This window comes from Corythoichthys intestinalis, chromosome 11 (genome assembly GCF_030265065.1).
Source record: "Corythoichthys intestinalis isolate RoL2023-P3 chromosome 11, ASM3026506v1, whole genome shotgun sequence".
Taxonomy (NCBI): Eukaryota; Metazoa; Chordata; class Actinopteri; order Syngnathiformes; family Syngnathidae; genus Corythoichthys; species Corythoichthys intestinalis.
Genome location: NC_080405.1, coordinates 57,073,652 through 57,093,881, shown reverse-complemented (window position 1 = coordinate 57,093,881; position 20,230 = coordinate 57,073,652). Strand labels below are relative to the sequence as shown.

Here is a 20,230-nt window from a genome sequence, read left to right as displayed (position 1 = left end):
TTGCAGACGTGTTGAAACAGACTGCGCACACGCACAGAAAGGTTTCTCCTCAGATGCAAAAACCGGGCACACATTGCAGAAACCTAAACAGTCTGATAGACATAACACTCGTTCACGCGCACTCTGGCGAGAGGAGCGCATTCCAAAGGAAACAGGTGGGAGTGGTGATGGCAATGACTTTGATCCTCCTCATTGGCTCCGTCATAACCAGATCAGGATGTTCCCCACTTCATCACCATCTACATACACACACATGAAAACAGCCACGCAACACATTCAAATGTCAAAAATATATCGTTTTTGGGTGACCCAGCGCATATTTGAGCAAGCGTTCCTGAGTTATGCAATTGTTGACCCCTGGTCCTCTTTTCAAATCAGGGATGGAAATTCCTGCACGGTGAGGCTATGGGAGAAAATAACCTGATGGGGGCAGTATTGGAAAAATAGCAACAAGTGTTAAGACTTCTGCTGTATGGGGGACCAAAAAGGACTATGGCTAAAGTTATCGATTATTTAGGTGAGGGTTTTTCAACCTTTTTTGAACCACGGCACACTTTTTTCATAAAAAAAAAAAAACCAAAGCACTTTCCTATCAAAAAAATGTAAAAATAAATGTAGACTATATAAACAATAGCTAGCCGCGAGCTGGAGGCCACCGTCACTAGCCAGCCGCCGCTATCTTGACAATACTAGTCGACCGCTGCCGCTAGCTTCAACTAGCTAGCCGGCTGTCGCTAGCTGGACAATACTAGCCGACCGCCACTGCCAGCTGCCACTAGCTAGCTGGCCGCCGCTAGCTGGTTGCCATCACTAGCTAGCCGGCTGCCGCCAGCCACCGCTAGCTAGTGAAGGGAAAAGGTACCGTCATCGCACACAACATATAATTGTTTGCATTAGTCTAACACATTCATCTAACTATTGTTTAAGCAGACTCCACTACATGCCCTTTGACACAGTAAAGTGAATCACCTTATCCGGGCTAATGAGGGGGAGATGAGAAAAATGGTACAGTTTTTCGTAGGCACCGTCTAACTGTTTGCATTACTCTAACACACGTAATATATTTAATCAGGAAATAGTATCATTTTCATATTTACGGTAGGACTTCACTACTAATATAAAATAAATAGCACACCATAATTTAATGAGAAGAAATAGAAGAGATACACAATGTCGTCTTATCACAGAAGCCCAACGCGTGCGTCACGAACAAGATTGACGCACCAACTCTTGCAATCAGCTCTCCCAGCAAACTCCAAGGACAAAGCGCTTTGTCCTAAAACAAGTAGAGACAGCCCGGACAACAAAGTTGATAGCGGGCGTCCCATCCGCGCACGAACCTAAGCCGCCCAAAACCGGCCACAGAGGGGAAGACCCAAAAGCAACGCCCAGACACACCTTCGGACACACCTTCGGCATGGCCCGCTTCACCACGGACTTTAAAAAGACTGAACACTGAGATAACAGATTTTTGCTGCTAAGAAACATGTAGCCTTGTTTTGGATCCAGAATTGTCCCTCCCTCGTCTGTTTTTGCCTTGTTTTTTACCATTGTCGACGAATAAATTGTCAACCTGCTTTCTCGAGTCTTTTTCAAACTTTTGGAACATGGAGTCAGTACAAAGGGTTAATATCAGAGGTGAACGCGCGAAGTTCCGCCTTCCCGGTTGGCGCACGCGAGGCAGCATCGGCCGAGCGGCACTTGTTTTGGCTGTCGCTGTTTCCATGCGTCTTGGCTGGGGGGGCGAATTTCAACACTAGCTGGCCGCAACTAGCTAGCCACTGCTAGCCATCCACTGCCGCTAGCCGGCCGCCGCCACTAAAAATGCTCTTAACAAATCGCTCGAACACATATTCCCACAAAAAACTGCTAAATATCCCTAAAAACTAAATTACGAATCCATAAGCAAACATATTAGCGCAGATTTAAACTTACCTTATGTTGGTCTCAACAGGAAGCAGCTGGATTCAGCCATGTTAGATAAGTTATGTCATATTAATTGTTGCCACTAAAGGGCAGTGTATAAGTTCCTGGTTATCCAACACATCAAGCCAAGACGGGTAGATTTTAGAGAGCCAGTAGGTACAGTGCCTTGCAAAAGTATTCGGCCCCCTTGAATCTTGCAACCTTTCGCCACATTTCAGGCTTCAAACAAAGATATGAAATTCATTTTTTTTGTCAAGAATCAACAACGAGTGGGACACAATCGTGAAGTGGAACAACATTTATTGGATAATTTAAACTTTTTTAACAAATAAAAAACTGAAAAGTGGGGCGTGCATTATTATTCGGCCCCCTTGCGTTAATACTTTGTAGCGCCACCTTTTGCTCCAATTACAGCTGCAAGTCGCTTGGGGTATGTTTCTATCAGTTCTGCACATCGAGAGACTGACATTCTTGCCCATTCTTCCTTGCAAAACAGCTCGAGCTCAGTGAGGTTGGATGGAGAGTGTTTGTGAACAGCAGTCTTCAGCTCTTTCCACAGATTCTCGATTGGATTTAGGTCTGGACTTTGACTTGGCCATTCTAACACCTGGATACGTTTATTTTTGAACCAGTTCATTGTAGATTTGGCTTTATGTTTTGGATCATTGTCCTGTTGGAAGATAAATCTCCGTCCCAGTCTCAGGTCTTGTGCAGATACCAACAGGTTTTCTTCCAGAATGTTCCTGTATTTGGCTGCATCCATCTTCCCGTCAATTTTAACCATCTTCCCTGTCCCCTGCTGAAGAAAAGCAGGCCCAAACCATGATGCTGCCACCACCATGTTTGACAGTGGAGATGGTGTGTTCAGGGTGATGAGCTGTGTTGCTTTTACGCCAAACATATCGTTTTGCATTGTGGCCAAAAAGTTCAATTTTGGTTTCATCTGACCAGAGCACCTTCTTCCACATGTTTGGTGTGTCTCCCAGGTGGCTTGTGGCAAACTTTAAATGAGACTTTTTATGGATATCTTTGAGAAATGGCTTTCTTCTTGCCACTCTTCCATAAAGGCCAGATTTGTGCAGTGTACGACTGATTGTTGTCCTATGGACAGACTCTCCCACCTGAGCTGTAGATCTCTGCAGTTCATCCAGAGTGATCATGGGCCTCTTGGCTGCATCTCTGATCAGTTTTCTCCTTGTTTGAGAAGAAAGTTTGGAAGGACGGCCGGGTCTTGGTAGATTTGCAGTGGTCTGATGCTCCTTCCACTTCAATATGATGGCTTGCACAGTGCTCCTTGAGATGTTTAAAGCTTGGGAAATCTTTTTGTATCCAAATCCGGCTTTAAACTTCTCCACAACAGTATCTCGGACCTGCGTGGTGTGTTCCTTGGTTTTCATAATGCTCTCTGCACTTTAAACAGAACCCTGAGACTATCACAGAACAGGTGCATTTATACGGAGACTTGATTACACACATTTGGATTCTATTTATCATCATCGGTCATTTAGGACAACATTGGATCATTCAGAGATCCTCACTGAACTTCTGGAGTGAGTTTGCTGCACTAAAATTAAAGGGGCCGAATAATATTGCACGCCCCACTTTTCAGTTTTTTATTTGTTAAAAAAGTTGAAATTATCCAATAAATGTTGTTCCACTTCACGATTGTGTCCCACTTGTTGTTGATTCTTGACAAAAAAAAATAATTTCATATCTTGATGTTTGAAGCCTGAAATGTGGCGAAAGGTTGCAAGATTCAAGGGGGCCGAATACTTTTGCAAGGCACTGTATATTCTCCGGTCCCGCGCCACCCTGTGGCGGCCTCTAGGCCAGGGTTGGGCAAACTATTCCACAAAGGGCAGCAGTGGGTGCGGGTTTTTGTTGCAACCCATTAAGAGGACACCTTTTCACCAATCTGCTGTTTTACAAGTGCAATCCGTCGATTGCAGTCAGGTGCTTCTCATTTCTGCTGAAACCGCATTGGTTAAACTACCTGTGCTGGGTCAGTTGGAACAAAGACAAGGACCCACTGTGGCCCTTGAGGAGCGGTTTGCCCACCCCTGCTCTAGGCGCTCACCTGTCTTTCTTTCTCTTTTTTACCCGGGCATCCTCATTGAGCCCTGGCACAGGTCGCCGGCTGGGTGCCAGGATGTTGCCCCTTCCGGGTGGGGGTCCTGTCCTGCTCCGGGCCGTGGGTGCCCCGCAGTGTGCCGCATCGGTTGGTGGGCTTGCAGCAATGGCTAAGGGGTCTGGGTGGCGGGTGGGGCGGGTGCAGGGAGCGCTGGTGTGTCCCCTCATGCCTTCCCCGAGGGTCGGTTAATGAAGGCGAGGATGATCCGGGGGACCGCCCTGGTTCCTGGGCGGATGGCGGTAGCCCCTTTGCTGGAGCTTTGGGATGAGAATTGGGCCGCGCTCGCTCCCCCCCGGTTGGCTGGGCTGTACTAGGTAGCATAGAATAGAATGTCAACATATCCACATTTACATATGATTCACTTAATACTGGGTTCCACCCCTCACTTTGCTGATTTGTGTACGTCCCACCCCTTTGACTTGCTTTTCCTATATACAGAGCTGACCAGAAGTATTGCCCCCCCTGCAATTCTGTTAGATAATGCTCAATTTCTCCCAGAAAATGATTGCGATTACAAATGGTTTGGTAGTCACATCATCATTTATTTTGCTTGCAATGAAAAAACACAAAAGAGAATGGGAAAAAATGAAATCATTATCATTTTACACAAAACTCCAAAAATGGACCGGACAAAAGTATTGGCACCCTCAGACTAATCCTTGGTAGTACAACCTTTAGACAAAATAACTGCGAACAACCGCTACCGGTATCCATCAATGGGTTTCTTACAATGCTCTGCTGGAATTTTACACCATTCTTCTTTGACCAACTGCTCCAGGTCTCTGAGATTTGAAGGGTGCCATTTTTAGATCTCTCCACAGGTGTTCTTTCGGATTCAGGTCTGGCCACATTAGAAGTCTCCAGTGCTTTCTCTCAAACCATTTTCTCGTGCTTTTTGAAGTGCGTTTTGGGTCATTGTCCTGCTGGAAGACCCATGACCTCTGAGGGAGACCCAGCTTTGTTGGTAGTCTTCAGACTTCGTAATGCCATGCACACGGTCAAGCAGTCCAGTGCCAGAGGTAGCAAAGCAACCCCAAAACATCAGGGAACCTCCGCCATGTTTGACTGTGGGGACCGTGTTCTTTTCTTGAAGTTCTTTTTTTCCCCTTGTCAACTCTATGTTGATGCCTTTTCCCAAACAGCTCTATTTTTGTCTCATCTGACCAGAGAACATTCTTCCAAAACGTTTTTAGCTTTCTCAGCTATGTTTTGGCAAACTCCAACCTGGCTTTTTTATGTCTCTGGGTCAGAAGTGGGGTCTTCCTGGGTATCCTACCATAGAGTGCCTTTTTATTCAGACGCCGACGCATAGTACGGGTTGACACTGTTGTACCCTCGGACTGCGGGACAGCTTGAAATTGTTTGGATGTTAGTCGAGGTTCTTTATCCACTATCCGCACAATCTTCCGTTGAAATCTCTCGTCAATTTTTGTTTTCTGTCCACATCTAGGAGGTTAGCCACAGTGCCGTGGGCTTTACACTTATTGATGACACTGTGCACGGTAGACACAGGAACATTCAGGTCTTTAGAGATGGACTTGTAGCCTTGAGATTGCCCATGCTTCCTCACAATATTGCTTCTCAAGTCCTCAGACAGTTCTTTGGTCTTCTTTCTTTTCTCCATGCTCAATGTGGTACACAGGACAGAGGTTGAGTCAACTTTAATCCATTTTAACTGGCTGCAAGTGTGATTTAGTTATAGCCACCACCTGTTATGTGCCACAGGTAAGTAACAGTTCCTGTCCTGTTCCTTGTCTTTTGTGTTTTTTCATTGCAAGAAAAATAAATGAAGATATTACTACCAAAGCATTCATAATTGCAATCATTTTCTGGGAGACATTGAGCATTATCTTACAGAATTGCAGGGGTGCCAATGCTTTTGGCCAGCACTGTAATATAATTAGCTAACGATAGCATCACTATGTTCATCGGTAGCATAGGCGTGTAAAAATGTATTGCTTGATGCGTTTGTTTTTCCCCTCTTCTGTCTGCTTCCTTCCTTTCTGTCCCCCCGTAACCTGTTCCCATTTGCTGCTTTCTGCTAATTAATAAAACATAATAAACAACCACAATGGAGGCGTATCAAACTCATATATGATACATTAAAACTGTTCAGACCATAAGGACACACAGATTGCTATTCTCCTTGTTTAAGCAGCTGAACAGAACTTTTTTTTCATTAAAAAGCTTTTTTTCACAAATAATTTTTTTCAGTTTTATGTGTTTTGTCAATCAAATACATAAGCCAGAGGCGTTATCGCGAATTACACAGAGGTTCCCACCCCTATTCACAAACCATCTCAAGGTAAAATTGTGACTTGAACGTGCTTTCGAATGATACCATATGCCGGAAAAATAGGCCACACCCCTTCTTGGAGCTTTCAGACAGACACATGAAACAAAAGTCATTACAATACTTCATCACATGGAGAAATATAGAGCAGTGTTAATAATATCTGTCAAAAGTAAGTGTCGAGGTGGAGACTCCCTGCCTTGGGGACCACAACACACTTGACTGACACATTACATGAACATGAATGTGCTTGTGTAACCGTCAATCTTAAATTCTCCACCCAATGCCTTCAAAGTCATGACTGAGGTTGTGCCCACTAACAGGTTTTCAAATAAACACTCGGGTCAGCTCGCAAAATACAAGCGAGAAAGGAGAGGGCTAAATTGTGACGGAAATCATGGAATTATTCATTTCCCTCCTTTTTTATGTTTTCCTTTTGCTGACTGTACACCCCTCCCTCTTTCTCACTCCCTCGCACACATTCTACTTCTAAGTTTTACATATCTATGACCCCGCTCCCCCTCCCACTCAATACCTCACCACTTAAAACAAGCCACCCCCCCCTCACTATACCTGACATTGTGGCTCCGTGCCCAGTGAGTCACACCTCTGCTAAAATCATCATAGACGGTGAAAAGGAGGGAGGAGGGAGCAAAAAAAGAAAGCGGCAGTGGAGAGAGAGAAAAAGCAGGGAGGCTATGAGAGAAAATTAAAGCAAAGTAGAAAATGCAGTGTCGGGATAAATTTCAATGAATATGACTTTGCTGTTTCGGGTCACTTTTCATCCATCTATCAATCCATAACACAGCTCATCCATCCGTCCCTCCATCCATCCATAAGAGCTCATCCATCCATCCATCCATCCATCCATCCATCCATCCATCCATCCATCCATCCATCCATCCATCCATCCATCCATCCATCCATCCATCCATCCATCCATCCATCCATCCATCCATCCATCCATCCATCCATCCATCCATCCATCCATCCATCCATCCATCCATCATCATTATCCGCTTAATCCAGGGTCAGGTCGCAGGGGCAGCAGCTTTAGCACCTGCAATTTAGCACATGGACTTCCCTCTCCCCAGCCACTTCAACCAGCTCTTCCAGCAGGATCCCAAGGTGTTCCCAGGCCAGAGTGTCCTGGGTTGTCCACAGGGCCTCCAGCTGTTGGGACATGCACGGAACACCTCTCCAGGGAGGTGTCCAGGAGGCAGCCAAACTAGATGCCTGAGCCACCTCAACTGGCTCCTCTCAACCGTAGGAGTAGTGGCTTGACGCCGAATCCCTCCCAGATGACCAACTTTCTCACCCTATCTCTAAGGGAGAGCCCGGACACCCTGCGGAGGAAACTTATTTCGGCCGCTTGTATCCGGGATCTTGTCCTTTCGGTCACGACCCACAGCTCGTGACTGAAGGAACCTGAGTTTTTAGCCAGATTGCCGAAATCACACCAGTCAAACCCCCGGACCCGCGCTGGCGCAGTTCCAATGACTCGGGCCGGCGAAATACCAACCTGCCAAAAGGCCAAACTCTGCGCGTTCACCTTAGTCTAAACTCCTTGTACTGACTCTATTTGAAAGCCGGAAAAAGGCTTCAAAACATAAGTTGACAATTTATTCAAGTCGAGAGCGATCCAACGGCAAGGCAAAACAGCAACAGACCCAGGCGAGGAAGCAGATTCGTTCCAGGGTCACCATATCACAAGTCAACAAAAGGTTCCTGAGAAAAAACGGTTAATTAAACATTGTTTTTTTGAAGGCTCTCGCGTTGCGGGCCGTGGGCAGAAAGAGGGGTGTGTTTGGGTCTTCTTTTGTTGCAGATTTGGGCGTTCAAGTTCCTGTGTCACCGTTGTGGGGTCATGGTTAATGAGGCAAATAAGGTGGGAGGTTCGGCACGCCTCACCGTCAGAGAGGCGCTGAGCTATCAAATTTAAGAGTTGTTTTTGTTATCGGGTGTTGTGGTAGTACAGGACGTCCCGCCATTTGTTCTGGACTGAAGAGCTGATTACGGGATTTGGTGTTGCAGACGTGGGCTTGTAGTGTTAGCAGGTCAGTTACTGCTGACATTTTGGGGAGTCACTTTCTGTTTATTTTGGGGCATTTCAGGGTCACTTCAGGTTGATAACGGGTCACTTCCTGTTGATTACAGGTCACTTTCTGTCAATGGAATGGCGAATAAGGCCATTGGAAACGAATGGGAAGTTTTGGCCATTAGAAATGTACAAAGAATTAATTATGTGATTTGGACAAAAAATTGTAGGATTACGGTATATACATTTTGAAATGTTGAAAAAAATGTTGTTTTTAAAAATCAAAACACGCAGTTTTCTGCAATCGGGAATTTTTTGGGGGGGGTCAAACAAAAGTTTACCAAGTGCATTTACATGCAAAAAAGAGAAAGAGGGAGTGAAAGGAGCATAGAGTACGTTTAACTTTTTGACTCCAGTAGTCAGCGTGTGCTTGTCATCAACAGTTAGCCTGTCGACAACAAGACTTTCCACACATTGCTTGGGTGCCATACACACCGACGTGCGCACACACACGCATGAAAACATGAAAGCATATGCAGCTCATGACGTGCATGAGCCCACCTGCAGATTCAGTGCACGCACGCAGTAATCAGACATGCAAACAAATCAGAGTAGAAAACCCCCACGCTCGCTCGCCGTTACCCTCGGATACCGTGAAAACACTCCCTGTTGGGCAGGACCGGGAGTCGGGAGAGGACGTACGGGGGTCACGCGTGCAACACCTCCCTCGGCTAAGCAGAAAGCATGTTTTGATTGCACGCGAGACCGTATGTGCACTTTGGCTTGACGTGGTTGTCATGTTTACGCGCAGTTTACACCAATGTATGATGTCATTTTTGTTGTTGTTGTTGACTGAATCAGTGTAACTTCTCATATCAAATGGCGGTTCAGATTTCAGGGCGGAGTGGCCTGGGAGTATTTGAAAGACCGGCCCACTTCACGGACGGTGTTGGAAGCCATCCACCGGGTAACACAGAGAGCTAATATTCACTAACCTTGGCCAGAACTTATTCAGAACTGTGGAGTTACAGTTCCACAAAATGAGAACTGTAACCTGATCAAAGTATGCGTGTAGGACATTCAAATTTTCTAAATATTGGTACAGTAAAAATGCATAGTTTTGAGTCTGGGAGTAGTCAGAGAGGTCCACTCCTGGCATACACCAATCTTGGCCAGAACTTATTCAGAATTGTGGATTTACGGTTGCACAAAAATGAGAACTGTAACCAGATCAAACTCCACATTTAGGACATTTATTTCAAAATTTCTAAATATTGGTACAGTAAACATGCATAGTTTTGAGTCGGGGTGTAGTCATAGAGGTCCAATTGTAATATTCAACAACCTTGGCCCAAACTTATTCAAAATTGCGAATTTACAGTACGACAAAAATAAGAACTGTAACCAGATCAAACTTCATATTCAGAGCATTAATTTCAAAATTTCTAAGGATTGGTACAGTAAACATGCATAGTTTTGAGTTGGGGAGTAGTCATAGAGGTCCACTTCTAATATTCACCAACCTTGGCCCAAAGTTATTCAAAATTGTGAATTTACAGTACAACAAAAATAAGAACTGTAACTTGTTAAGTTGACACGTAGGACTTTTAATTCAAATTTGCTATATATTCGTACAGTAAAAATGCAGTTTTGAGTCTGGGAGAAGTCAGAGAGGTCCACTCCTAATATGCAGGACACCAATCTTGGCCAGAACTTATTCAGAATTGTGGATTTACAGTTGCACAAACATGAGAACCGTAACCAGATCAAAGTCCACATTTAGGACATTTAATTCAAATTTTCTAAATATTGGTACTGTAAAAAATGCACAGTTTTGACTGTGGGAGTAGTCAGAGAGGTCCACTTGTAAGATACACCAACCATGACCAGAACTTATTCGGAATTGGGGATTCACAGTACCAAAAAAATGAGAACTGTAACCAGATCAAACTCATATTCAGAACATTAATTTCAAAATTTCTAAAGATTGGTACAGTAAACATGCATAGTTTTGAGTCGGGGAGTAGTCATAGAGGTCCACTTCTAATATTCACCAACCTTGGCCCAAACTTATTCAAAATTGTGGATTTACAGTACAACAAAAATAAGAACTGTAACCAGATAAAAGTCCACATTTAGGACATTTTATCAAAAATGACTAAATATTGGTACAGTAAAAATGCATAGTTTTGAGTACGGGAGTAGTAACAGAGGTCCACTTCTAATATAAACCAACCTTGGCTAGAACGTATTCGTAGAACAGATTTACAGTTCCACAAAAATAATAACTGTAACCTGATTAAAGTATGCATGTAGGACTTTACATTCAAATTTTCTAAATTTTTGTACAGTAGAAATGCATTGAGGATGTGAGTAGTCAGAGAGGTCCACTGCTAATGTTCACCAACCTTGGCCCGAACTTATTCAAAATTGCGCTTTTACAGTACAAAAAAAAAAAAAAAAAAGAATTGTAACCTGTAACTAGATAAGGACTTTTAATTTAAATTTGCTGCATATTTGTACTGTAAAAATACATAGTTTTGAGTCCGGGAGAAGTCAGAGAGGTCCAATTTTAATATACAGTACACCAATCTTTGCCAGAACTTATTCAGAATTGTGGATTTATAGTTGCACAAACATGAGAACTGTAAATGGATCAAAGTCCACATTTAGGACATTTATTTCAAAATTTCTAAATATTGGTAAAGTAAAAATGCATAGTTTTGAGTCTGGGAGTAGTCAGAGGGGTCCACTTCTAATATTCACCAATCTTGGCCAGCACCTAGTCAGAATTGTGGATTTACTGTACCAAAAAATGAGAACTGTAAAGAGATCAACATCCACATTAGGTCATTTAATATTTCTAAATATTGGAACTGTAAAAATACAGTTTTGAGAATGGGAGTAGTCAGAGAGGTCCACTTTTAACATACACCAACCTTGACCAGAACGTATTCTGAATTGTGGATTTACAGTACCACAAAAATGACAACCATAACTAGTTCAAATTCCACATATGGGACATTTATTCCAAAATTTCTAAATTTTGGTACGGTAAAAATGCATAGTTTTGAGTCGTGGAGTAGCCAGAGAGGTCCACTTCTAATATTTACCATCCATGGCCAGCCCTTATTCAGAATTATGGATTTACCGTACCACAAAAATGAGAACTGTACCCCGATCAAAGTTCGCATTTAGGATTTCATCAAAATTTTCTAAATATTGGCTCTGTAAAAAGGCATAGTTTTGAGTCTGGGACTAGTCAGAGAGGTTCACTTCTAATATTCACCAACCTTGGCCAGAACCTATTCAGAATTGTGGATTACAGTACCACAAAAAAAAAAAAAAAAAAAAAAACACATATTCCCACAAAAAATGACTAAATATACTTACAAACTAAATTCCGAATACATAAAAAAAAAACATGAACTCAAATAAAAATTACCTTATGTTGGTCTTAACAGGGAGCAGGTAGATTCAGCCATTTTAAAAGAATTATGTCATATTCACTGTTGCCACTAGAGGTTAGTATATGCACCCAAATCGATAAAACTAAATGCAAACACTATCAAAACAACTATTACTCGAAGCAACAAAATTTTTATTCGAAGCTTTTCTCTAATCGAATTACTTGAGTTAATCGATTAATCGTTGCGGCACTAAATTTTACAGATGAAAAGATTTTGAGCCATTTTTGACTAAAACTAGACAAAGATGTACAAGTATTTTTGTCCAAAAGGCTAAGACGAAAATTAAAAGGGCTGCCGAAAACAACACGTCTTGACTTAATCATGCGAGCAAGTGCTTTTTTCTTAGGTCCAGTCGGAAGGTGTTGGTTTTATGTAAGCGTTATCTTGGATTTTGCAATGGAGGGATTTGTGGCGATTTTAGGGAAACGGAAAGTCCGCAGCCAAAGAGTCTTTAGTAGCTCACCGCTTTGATGGGGTCAATCCTCACCCAAGCTCCAGGCTTAAGAAGCGCAACATGTTCTGAAAGCCATACCAGCCATTCACAAAGCTCCTTTTTGCACTTTGTACAGAACTCACAAGGGACGTGACAATATATCGAAATGGTGATATGAAGTATCGCGATACTTCGTAGCCTAAAAGGTTATCGATATGCTCCGACCAAGAATCGATATATCGTTTTAAAAAGGAATCAACAGGTTGTTGACTGACTCTTCCACGGTAAAAGTGTATAACTGTATGTTAGCTCACTGGCTACTTTTGACGGCGCTAGACAACCAATTCATTTTGACTGGATTGGATGTCCAGCGCCATCAGTGGCACTGAAACTAGACAACTCACTGCCAGTCTTTTGGGGGTATTTACAGGTCACTTCCTGTTAATTTTAAGGCATTTAGAGGTTACTTCCTGTTGATGTTGAGTCACTTCCTATTCATTTAATAGTCATTCTTGAGTAATTTCCTTTTCATCCGTCCGTCCGTCCGTCCATCCAACATTCTTATAATATCATTTTATAATCAGTGAAAATAGTTTTATTACTGAAAATAAAAAATATTTATTTGTATAAGTATTGTATATGTATTTGTATATATATTGTTATATTAATATATTTATTTGTATTTTTTTTATAAATAATAATAATAATATTTAAAAAAATACAAATAAATTATCATATAAAAATAACAATAATAAATCAAAAATAAAATAATAATAAACAATAAAAGTAAATAATAACAATATAAAAAACAAATTATAATATAAAAATAACAATAATAAATGAAAAATAAAATAATAAACAATAAAAGTAAATAATAATAATATAAATAAATAAAATACAAATAAACTATACAATAAAAATAATAAGAGCAATAATGATGAACAAAATGAATAACATAAATAATAAAAAGGAAAAGTAAGTAATAATAATATAAATAAATAAAATACAAATACAGTAAACTATACAATAAAAATAATAAGAGCAATAATGATGAACAAAATGAATAAAATAAATAATAAAAAGGAAAAGTAAGTAATAATAATACAAATAAATAAAATACAAATAAATTATATTCTAAAAATAATAATAACAATGGTAATAAAAATAAATAATAAAATAATAAACAATACAAGTAGATAATAATAATATGAACTAGAAACTGCAATTTCGGGAGAAATTACACACCTTGGTCTTTCCTCTGTGGAGATACAGATCTTAGCCCCACTCAGGTCTATCAATAGAATGGATGATAATGCCAGTCATTGGCACAAAACAAAAAGCCATTAGAAATGAACTGGAGAATTGGACGTCCATGGACGTCAATGGCGGCACCCTTCATAATTGTTAATGCAATCGGAGACATTTGGGGGACACGTCCTATTGATATCTAGTCATTTTCTGTTGATTTGTGGAAAAAAAAAAAATTCCCATTGAAAATGAATGGGAAAAATTTTGGACGTCCATGGACGTCAATGGTATCAACTTACATAAGCGTCAATGGAATCCAAGTACATTGGCATCAATAGAATGAACAAACATGAAGAAATGCCATTGGAAATTAATGGGAAGTTTGGACGTCCATGGACGTCAATGGCATCACCCTCCATAAGCGGCAATGCAATCGGGGACATTTGGGGGACATGTCCTATTGATATCTAGTCATTTTCTGTTGATTTGGGGGAAAAAAAAAAATTCCCATTGAAAATGAATGGGAAAAATTTTGGACGTCCATGGACGTCAATGGTATCAACTTACATAAGCGTCAATGGAATCCAAGTACATTGGCATCAATAGAATGAACAAACATGAAGAAATGCCATTGGAAATGAATGGGAAGTTTGGACGTCCGTGGACGTCAATGGCATCACCCTCCATAAGCAGCAATGCAATCGGGCACATTTGGGGGAAACGTCCTATTGATATCTAGTCATTTTCTGTTGATTTGTGGAAAAAAAAAAAATTCCCATTGAAAATGAATGGGAAAAATTTTGGACGTCCATGGACGTCAATGGTATCAACTTACATAAGCGTCAATGGAATCCAAGTACATTGGCATCAATAGAATGAACAAACATGAAGAAATGCCATTGGGATTTAATGGGAAGTTTGGACGTCCCTGGATGTCAATGGCATCACCCTCCATAAGCAGCAATGCAATTGGGGACATTTGGGGGACACGTCCTATTGATATCTAGTCATTTTCTGTTGATTTGGGGAAAAAAAAAAATTTCCCATTGAAAATGAATGGGTAAAATTTTGGACGTCCATGGACGTCAATGGCAGCACCCCCCATAAGCGTCAATGGAGTTGGGGACGTTTGGGGTATACGTCCTATTGATATCTGGTCATTTTCTGTTGATTTGGAGAAATGTAGTTTTTTCCCCATTGAAAATGAATGGGAAAAATTTTGGACTTCCATGTAAGTCAATGGCGGCACTCTTCATAAGCGTCAATGGAATTGGGGAAGTTTGGGGGACACGTCCTATTGATATCTGGTCATTTTCTGTTGATTTGGGGTAATTTTGTTTTTTCCCCATTGAAAATGAATGGGAAAATTTTTGGACGTCCATGGCAGTCAATGGCATCGACATCCATATAATCAATTGAATCCAAGTACATTGGCATCAGTAGATTTGACATGCATGGCCGTCAATGGCATCAATGCAATGTAAATTCCATTGGAAATCCCATTGGAAGTGAATGGGACTTTTCCCATTCGAAATGAATGGGATAGTTTTTGGCAAATTTCCGAGGAAGCGTAATTTTTTTCCAAATTCTGTATACAACTTTTATGCCCCTCACCGTCCCGGAATTTTTGATGCCCAAATTATGTGATTTGGTCAAAAATTGTAGGACTAGATACATTTTGAAACTTTTTTTTTTTTCACGGAAAATTGCCGTTTACGGACGAATGGAAAAATTTTCGGGGCCATTTGTAAAGTTTCCTGTGTCACGCGAAAATTCCGGTCGTGCCGATACTTGAACGGTGCCGATCGGTCTAACGGTTCGGGCTGTGAAGCGCGCGTTTTTTTTCCATTCAAAATGAATAGGAAAGTTTTTGGCAAATTTCCGGGGAACCGTAAATTTTTGCCAAATTCTGTATACAACTTTTATGCCCCTCACCGTCCCGGAATTTTTGATACCCAAATTATGTGATTTGGTCAAAAATTGTAGGACTAGATACATTTTGAAAAAAAAAAAAAAATCTGGAAAATTGCCGTTTGCGGGAAAACGGAAAATTTTTCGGGGCCCTTTTTAAAAAAGCCATCGTCGCGCAAAAATTCCGGACGTTTCGATATCCGAACGGTGCCGATCGGTGCAGCGGTTCGGGCTGTGCGGCGCGCCGAAAAAACGCGGAGAATAAGATGAATAACTAGAAACTGCAATTTCGGGAGAAATTACACACCTTGGTCTTTCCTCTGTGGAGATACAAATCTTAGCCCCACTCAGGTCTATCAATAGAATGGACCATAATGCCAGTCATTGGCACTAAACAAAGTTAAAGCCATTAGAAAAGATTGGGAGAATTGGACGTCCATGTCCGTCAATGGCAGCACCCTCCATAATTGTTAATGGAATCGGGGAAGTTTGGGGGACACGTCCTATTGATATCTGGTCATTTTCTGTTGATTTGGAGAAATGTAGTTTTTTCCCCATTGAAAATGAATGGGAAAAATTTTGGACGTCCATGGACGTCAATGGTATCTACTTACATAAGCGTCAATGGAATCCAAGTACATTAGCATCAAAAGAATGAACAAACATGAAGAAATGCCATTGGAAATGAATGGGAAGTTTGGACGTCCCTGGACGTCAATGGCATCACCCTCCATAAGCAGCAATGCAATCGGGGACGTTTGGGGAAAACGTCCTATTAATATCTGGTCATTTTCTGTTGATTTGGGGAAATTTAGTTTTTTCCCCATTGAAAATGAATGGGAAAATTTTTGGACGTCCATGGACGTCAATGGCAGCACCCCCTATAAGCGTCAATGGAGTTCGGAACGTTTGGGGGAGACGTACTATTGATAACTGGTCATTTTCTGATGATTTGGGGAAATTTAGTTTTTTCCCCATTGAAAATGAATGGGAAAAATTTTGGACGTCCATGGACGTCAATGGCAGCACCCCCCATAAGCGTCAATGGAGTTGGGGACGTTTGGGGTATACGTCCTATTAATATCTGGTCATTTTCTGTTGATTTGGGGAAATTTAGTTTTTTCCCCATTGAAAATGAATGGGAAAAATTTTGGACGTCCAATGGCCGTCAATGGCATCGACATCCATATAGTCAAATGAATCCAAGTACATTGGCATCAATAGATTCGACATGCATGGCCGTCAATGGCATCAATGCAATGTAAAGTCCATTGGAAATACTATTGAAAGTGAATGGGAACTTTTCCCATTGGAAATGAATGGGATAGTTTTTGGCAAATATCCGGAGAACCGTAAATTTTTTCCAAATTCTGTATACAATCTTTATGCCCCCCATCGTCCCGGAATTTTTGATGTCCAAATTATGTGATTTGGTCAAAAATTGTAGGACAAGTAGCGTTTTGAAAAAGTTGTAAAAAATCGGAAAATCGACGTTTACGGGCGAACGAAAAATTTTTCAGGGTCGTTTGAAAAATTCCCATCGTCGCGCGAAAATTCCGGTCGTGTCGATACTTGAACGGTGCCGATCGGTGGTACGGTTCGGGCTGCGCGGTGCGCCGAAAAAACGCGGAGAAACCATTGCATAATAATAACTAGAAACTGCAATTTCGGGAGAAATTACACACCTTGGTCTTTCCTCTGTGGAGATACAGATCTTAGCCCCACTCAGGTCTATCAATAGAATGGACCATAATGCCAGTCAATGGCACTAAACAAAGTAAAAGCCATTAGAAAAGATTGGGAGAATTGGACGTCCATGGCCGTCAATGGCATCACCCTCCATAAGCGGCAATCCAATCAGGGACATTTGGGGGACACGTCCTAATGATATCTAGTCATTTTCTGTTGATTTGAGGAAAAAAAAAAAATTCCCATTGAAAATGAATGGGAAAAATTTTGGACGTCCATGGACGTCAATGGTATCAACTTACATAAGCGTCAATGGAATCCAAGTACATTGGCATCAATAGAATGAACAAACATGAAGAAATGCCATTGGAAATTAATGGGAAGTTTGGACGTCCGTGGACGTCAATGGCATCACCCTCCATAAGCAGCAATGCAATCGGGCACATTTGGGGGAAACGTCCTATTGATATCTAGTCATTTTCTGTTGATTTGGGGAAAAAAAAAAAAATTCCCATTGAAAATGAATGGGAAAAATTTTGGACGTCCATGGACGTCAATGGTATCAACTTACATAAGCGTCAATGGAATCCAAGTACATTGGCATCAATAGAATGAACAAACATGAAGAAATGCCATTGGAAATGAATGGAAATTTTGTTGTCCATGGACGTCAATGGCAGCACCCCCTATAAGCGTCAATGGAGTTCGGAACGTTTGGGGGAGACGTACTATTGATAACTGGTCATTTTCTGATGATTTGGGGAAATTTAGTTTTTTCCCCATTGAAAATGAATGGGAAAAATTTTGGACGTCCATGGACGTCAATGGCAGCACCCCCCATAAGCGTCAATGGAGTTGGGGACGTTTGGGGTATACGTCCTATTAATATCTGGTCATTTTCTGTTGATTTGGGGAAATTTAGTTTTTTCCCCATTGAAAATGAATGGGAAAAATTTTGGACGTCCATGGCCGTCAATGGCATCGACATCCATATAGTCAAATGAATCCAAGTACATTGGCATCAATAGATTCGACATGCATGGCCGTCAATGGCATCAATGCAATGTAAAGTCCATTGGAAATACTATTGAAAGTGAATGGGAACTTTTCCCATTGGAAATGAATGGGATAGTTTTTGGCAAATATCCGGAGAACCGTAAATTTTTTCCAAATTCTGTATACAATCTTTATGCCCCCCATCGTCCCGGAATTTTTGATGTCCAAATTATGTGATTTGCTCAAAAATTGTAGGACAAGTAGCGTTTTGAAAAAGTTGTAAAAAATCGGAAAATTGCCGTTTACGGGCGAACGAAAAATTTTTCGGGGTCGTTTGAAAAATTCCCATCGTCGCGCGAAAATTCCGGTCGTGTCGATACTTGAACGGTGCCGATCGGTGGTACGGTTCGGGCTGCGCGGCGCGCCGAAAAAACGCGGAGAAACCATTGCATAATAATAATAATAATAATAATAACTAGAAACTGCAATTTCGGGAGAAATTACACACCTTGGTCTTTCCTCTGTGGAGATACAGATCTTAGCCCCACTCAGGTCTATCAATAGAATGGATCATAATGCCAGTCATTGGCACTAAACATAGTTAAAGCCATTAGAAAAGATTGGGAGAATTGGACGTCCATGTCCGTCAATGGCAGCACCCTCCATAATTGTTAATGGAATCGGGGAAGTTTGGGGGACACGTCCTATTGATATCTAGTCATTTTCTGTTGATTTGGGAAAAAAAAAAAAATTCCCATTGAAAATGAATGGGAAAAATTTTGGACGTCCATGGACGTCAATGGTATCAACTTACATAAGCGTCAATGGAATCCAAGTACATTGGCATCAATAAAATGAGCAAACATGAAGAAATGCCATTGGAAATGAATGGGAAGTTTGGACGTCCATGAACGTCAATGGCATCACCCTCCATAAGCGGCAATGCAATCGGGGACATTTGGGGGACACGTCCTAATGATATCTAGTCATTTTCTGTTGATTTGGGGAAAAAAAAAAAAATCCCATTGAAAATGAATGGGAAAAATTTTGGACGTCCATGGACGTCAATGGTATCAACTTACATAAGCGTGAATGGAATCCAAGTACATTGGCATCAATAGAATGAACAAACATGAAGAAATGCCTTTGGAAATGAATGGGAAGTTTGGACGTCCATGGACGTCAATGGCATCACCCCCCATAAGCGGCAATGCAATCGGGGACATTTGGGGGACACGTCCTAATGATATCTAGTCATTTTCTGTTGATTTGGGGAAAAAAAAAAAATTTCCCATTGAAAATGAATGGGAAAAATTTTGGACGTCCATGGACGTCAATGGTATCAACTTACATAAGCGTCAATGGAATCCAAGTACATTGGCATCAATAGAATGAACAAACATGAAGAAATGCCATTGGAAATGAATGGGAAGTTTGGACGTCCGTGGACGTCAATGGCATCACCCTCCATAAGCAGCAATGCAATCGGGCACATTTTGGGGAAACGTCCTATTGATATCTAGTCATTTTCTGTTGATTTGGGGAAAAAAAAAAATTCCCATTGAAAATGAATGGGAAAAATTTTGGACGTCCATGGACGTCAATGGTATAAACTTACATAAGCGTCAATGGAATCCAAGTACATTGGCATCAAAAGAATGAACAAACATGAAGAAATGCCATTGGTATTTAATGGGAAGTTTGGACGTCCATGGACGTCAATGGCATCACCCTCCATAAGCAGCAATGCAATCGGGCACATTTGGGGGACACGTCCTAATGATATCTAGTCATTTTCTGTTGATTTGGGGAAAAAAAAAAAAATTCCCATTGAAAATGAATGGGAAAAATTTTGGACGTCCATGGACGTCAATGGTATCAACTTACATAAGCGTCAATGGAATCCAAGTACATTGGCATCAATAGAATGAACAAACATGAAGAAATGCCATTGGAAATGAATGGGAAGTTTGGACGTCCGTGGACGTCAATGGCATCACCCTCCATAAGCAGCAATGCAATCGGGCACATTTGGGGGAAACGTCCTATTGATATCTAGTCATTTTCTGTTGATTTGGGGAAAAAAAAAAAATTC

The 20,230-nt window shown here is 41.2% G+C and overlaps 1 protein-coding gene across 1 annotated transcript in view; it reads right to left on the bottom strand.

Annotated features, from left to right (window-relative positions):
- Window positions 1–4,036: 4,036 nt before the first annotated feature.
- LOC130923744 (proline-rich protein 2-like) overlaps window positions 4,037–20,230 on the bottom strand; it is a 68,065-nt gene continuing 51,871 nt past the window's right edge. The window contains exon 2 of the mRNA XM_057849671.1: window positions 4,037–4,367. Within this exon, the coding sequence (XP_057705654.1) occupies window positions 4,037–4,367 (331 nt within the window). The remainder of the gene's footprint in view (window positions 4,368–20,230) is intronic.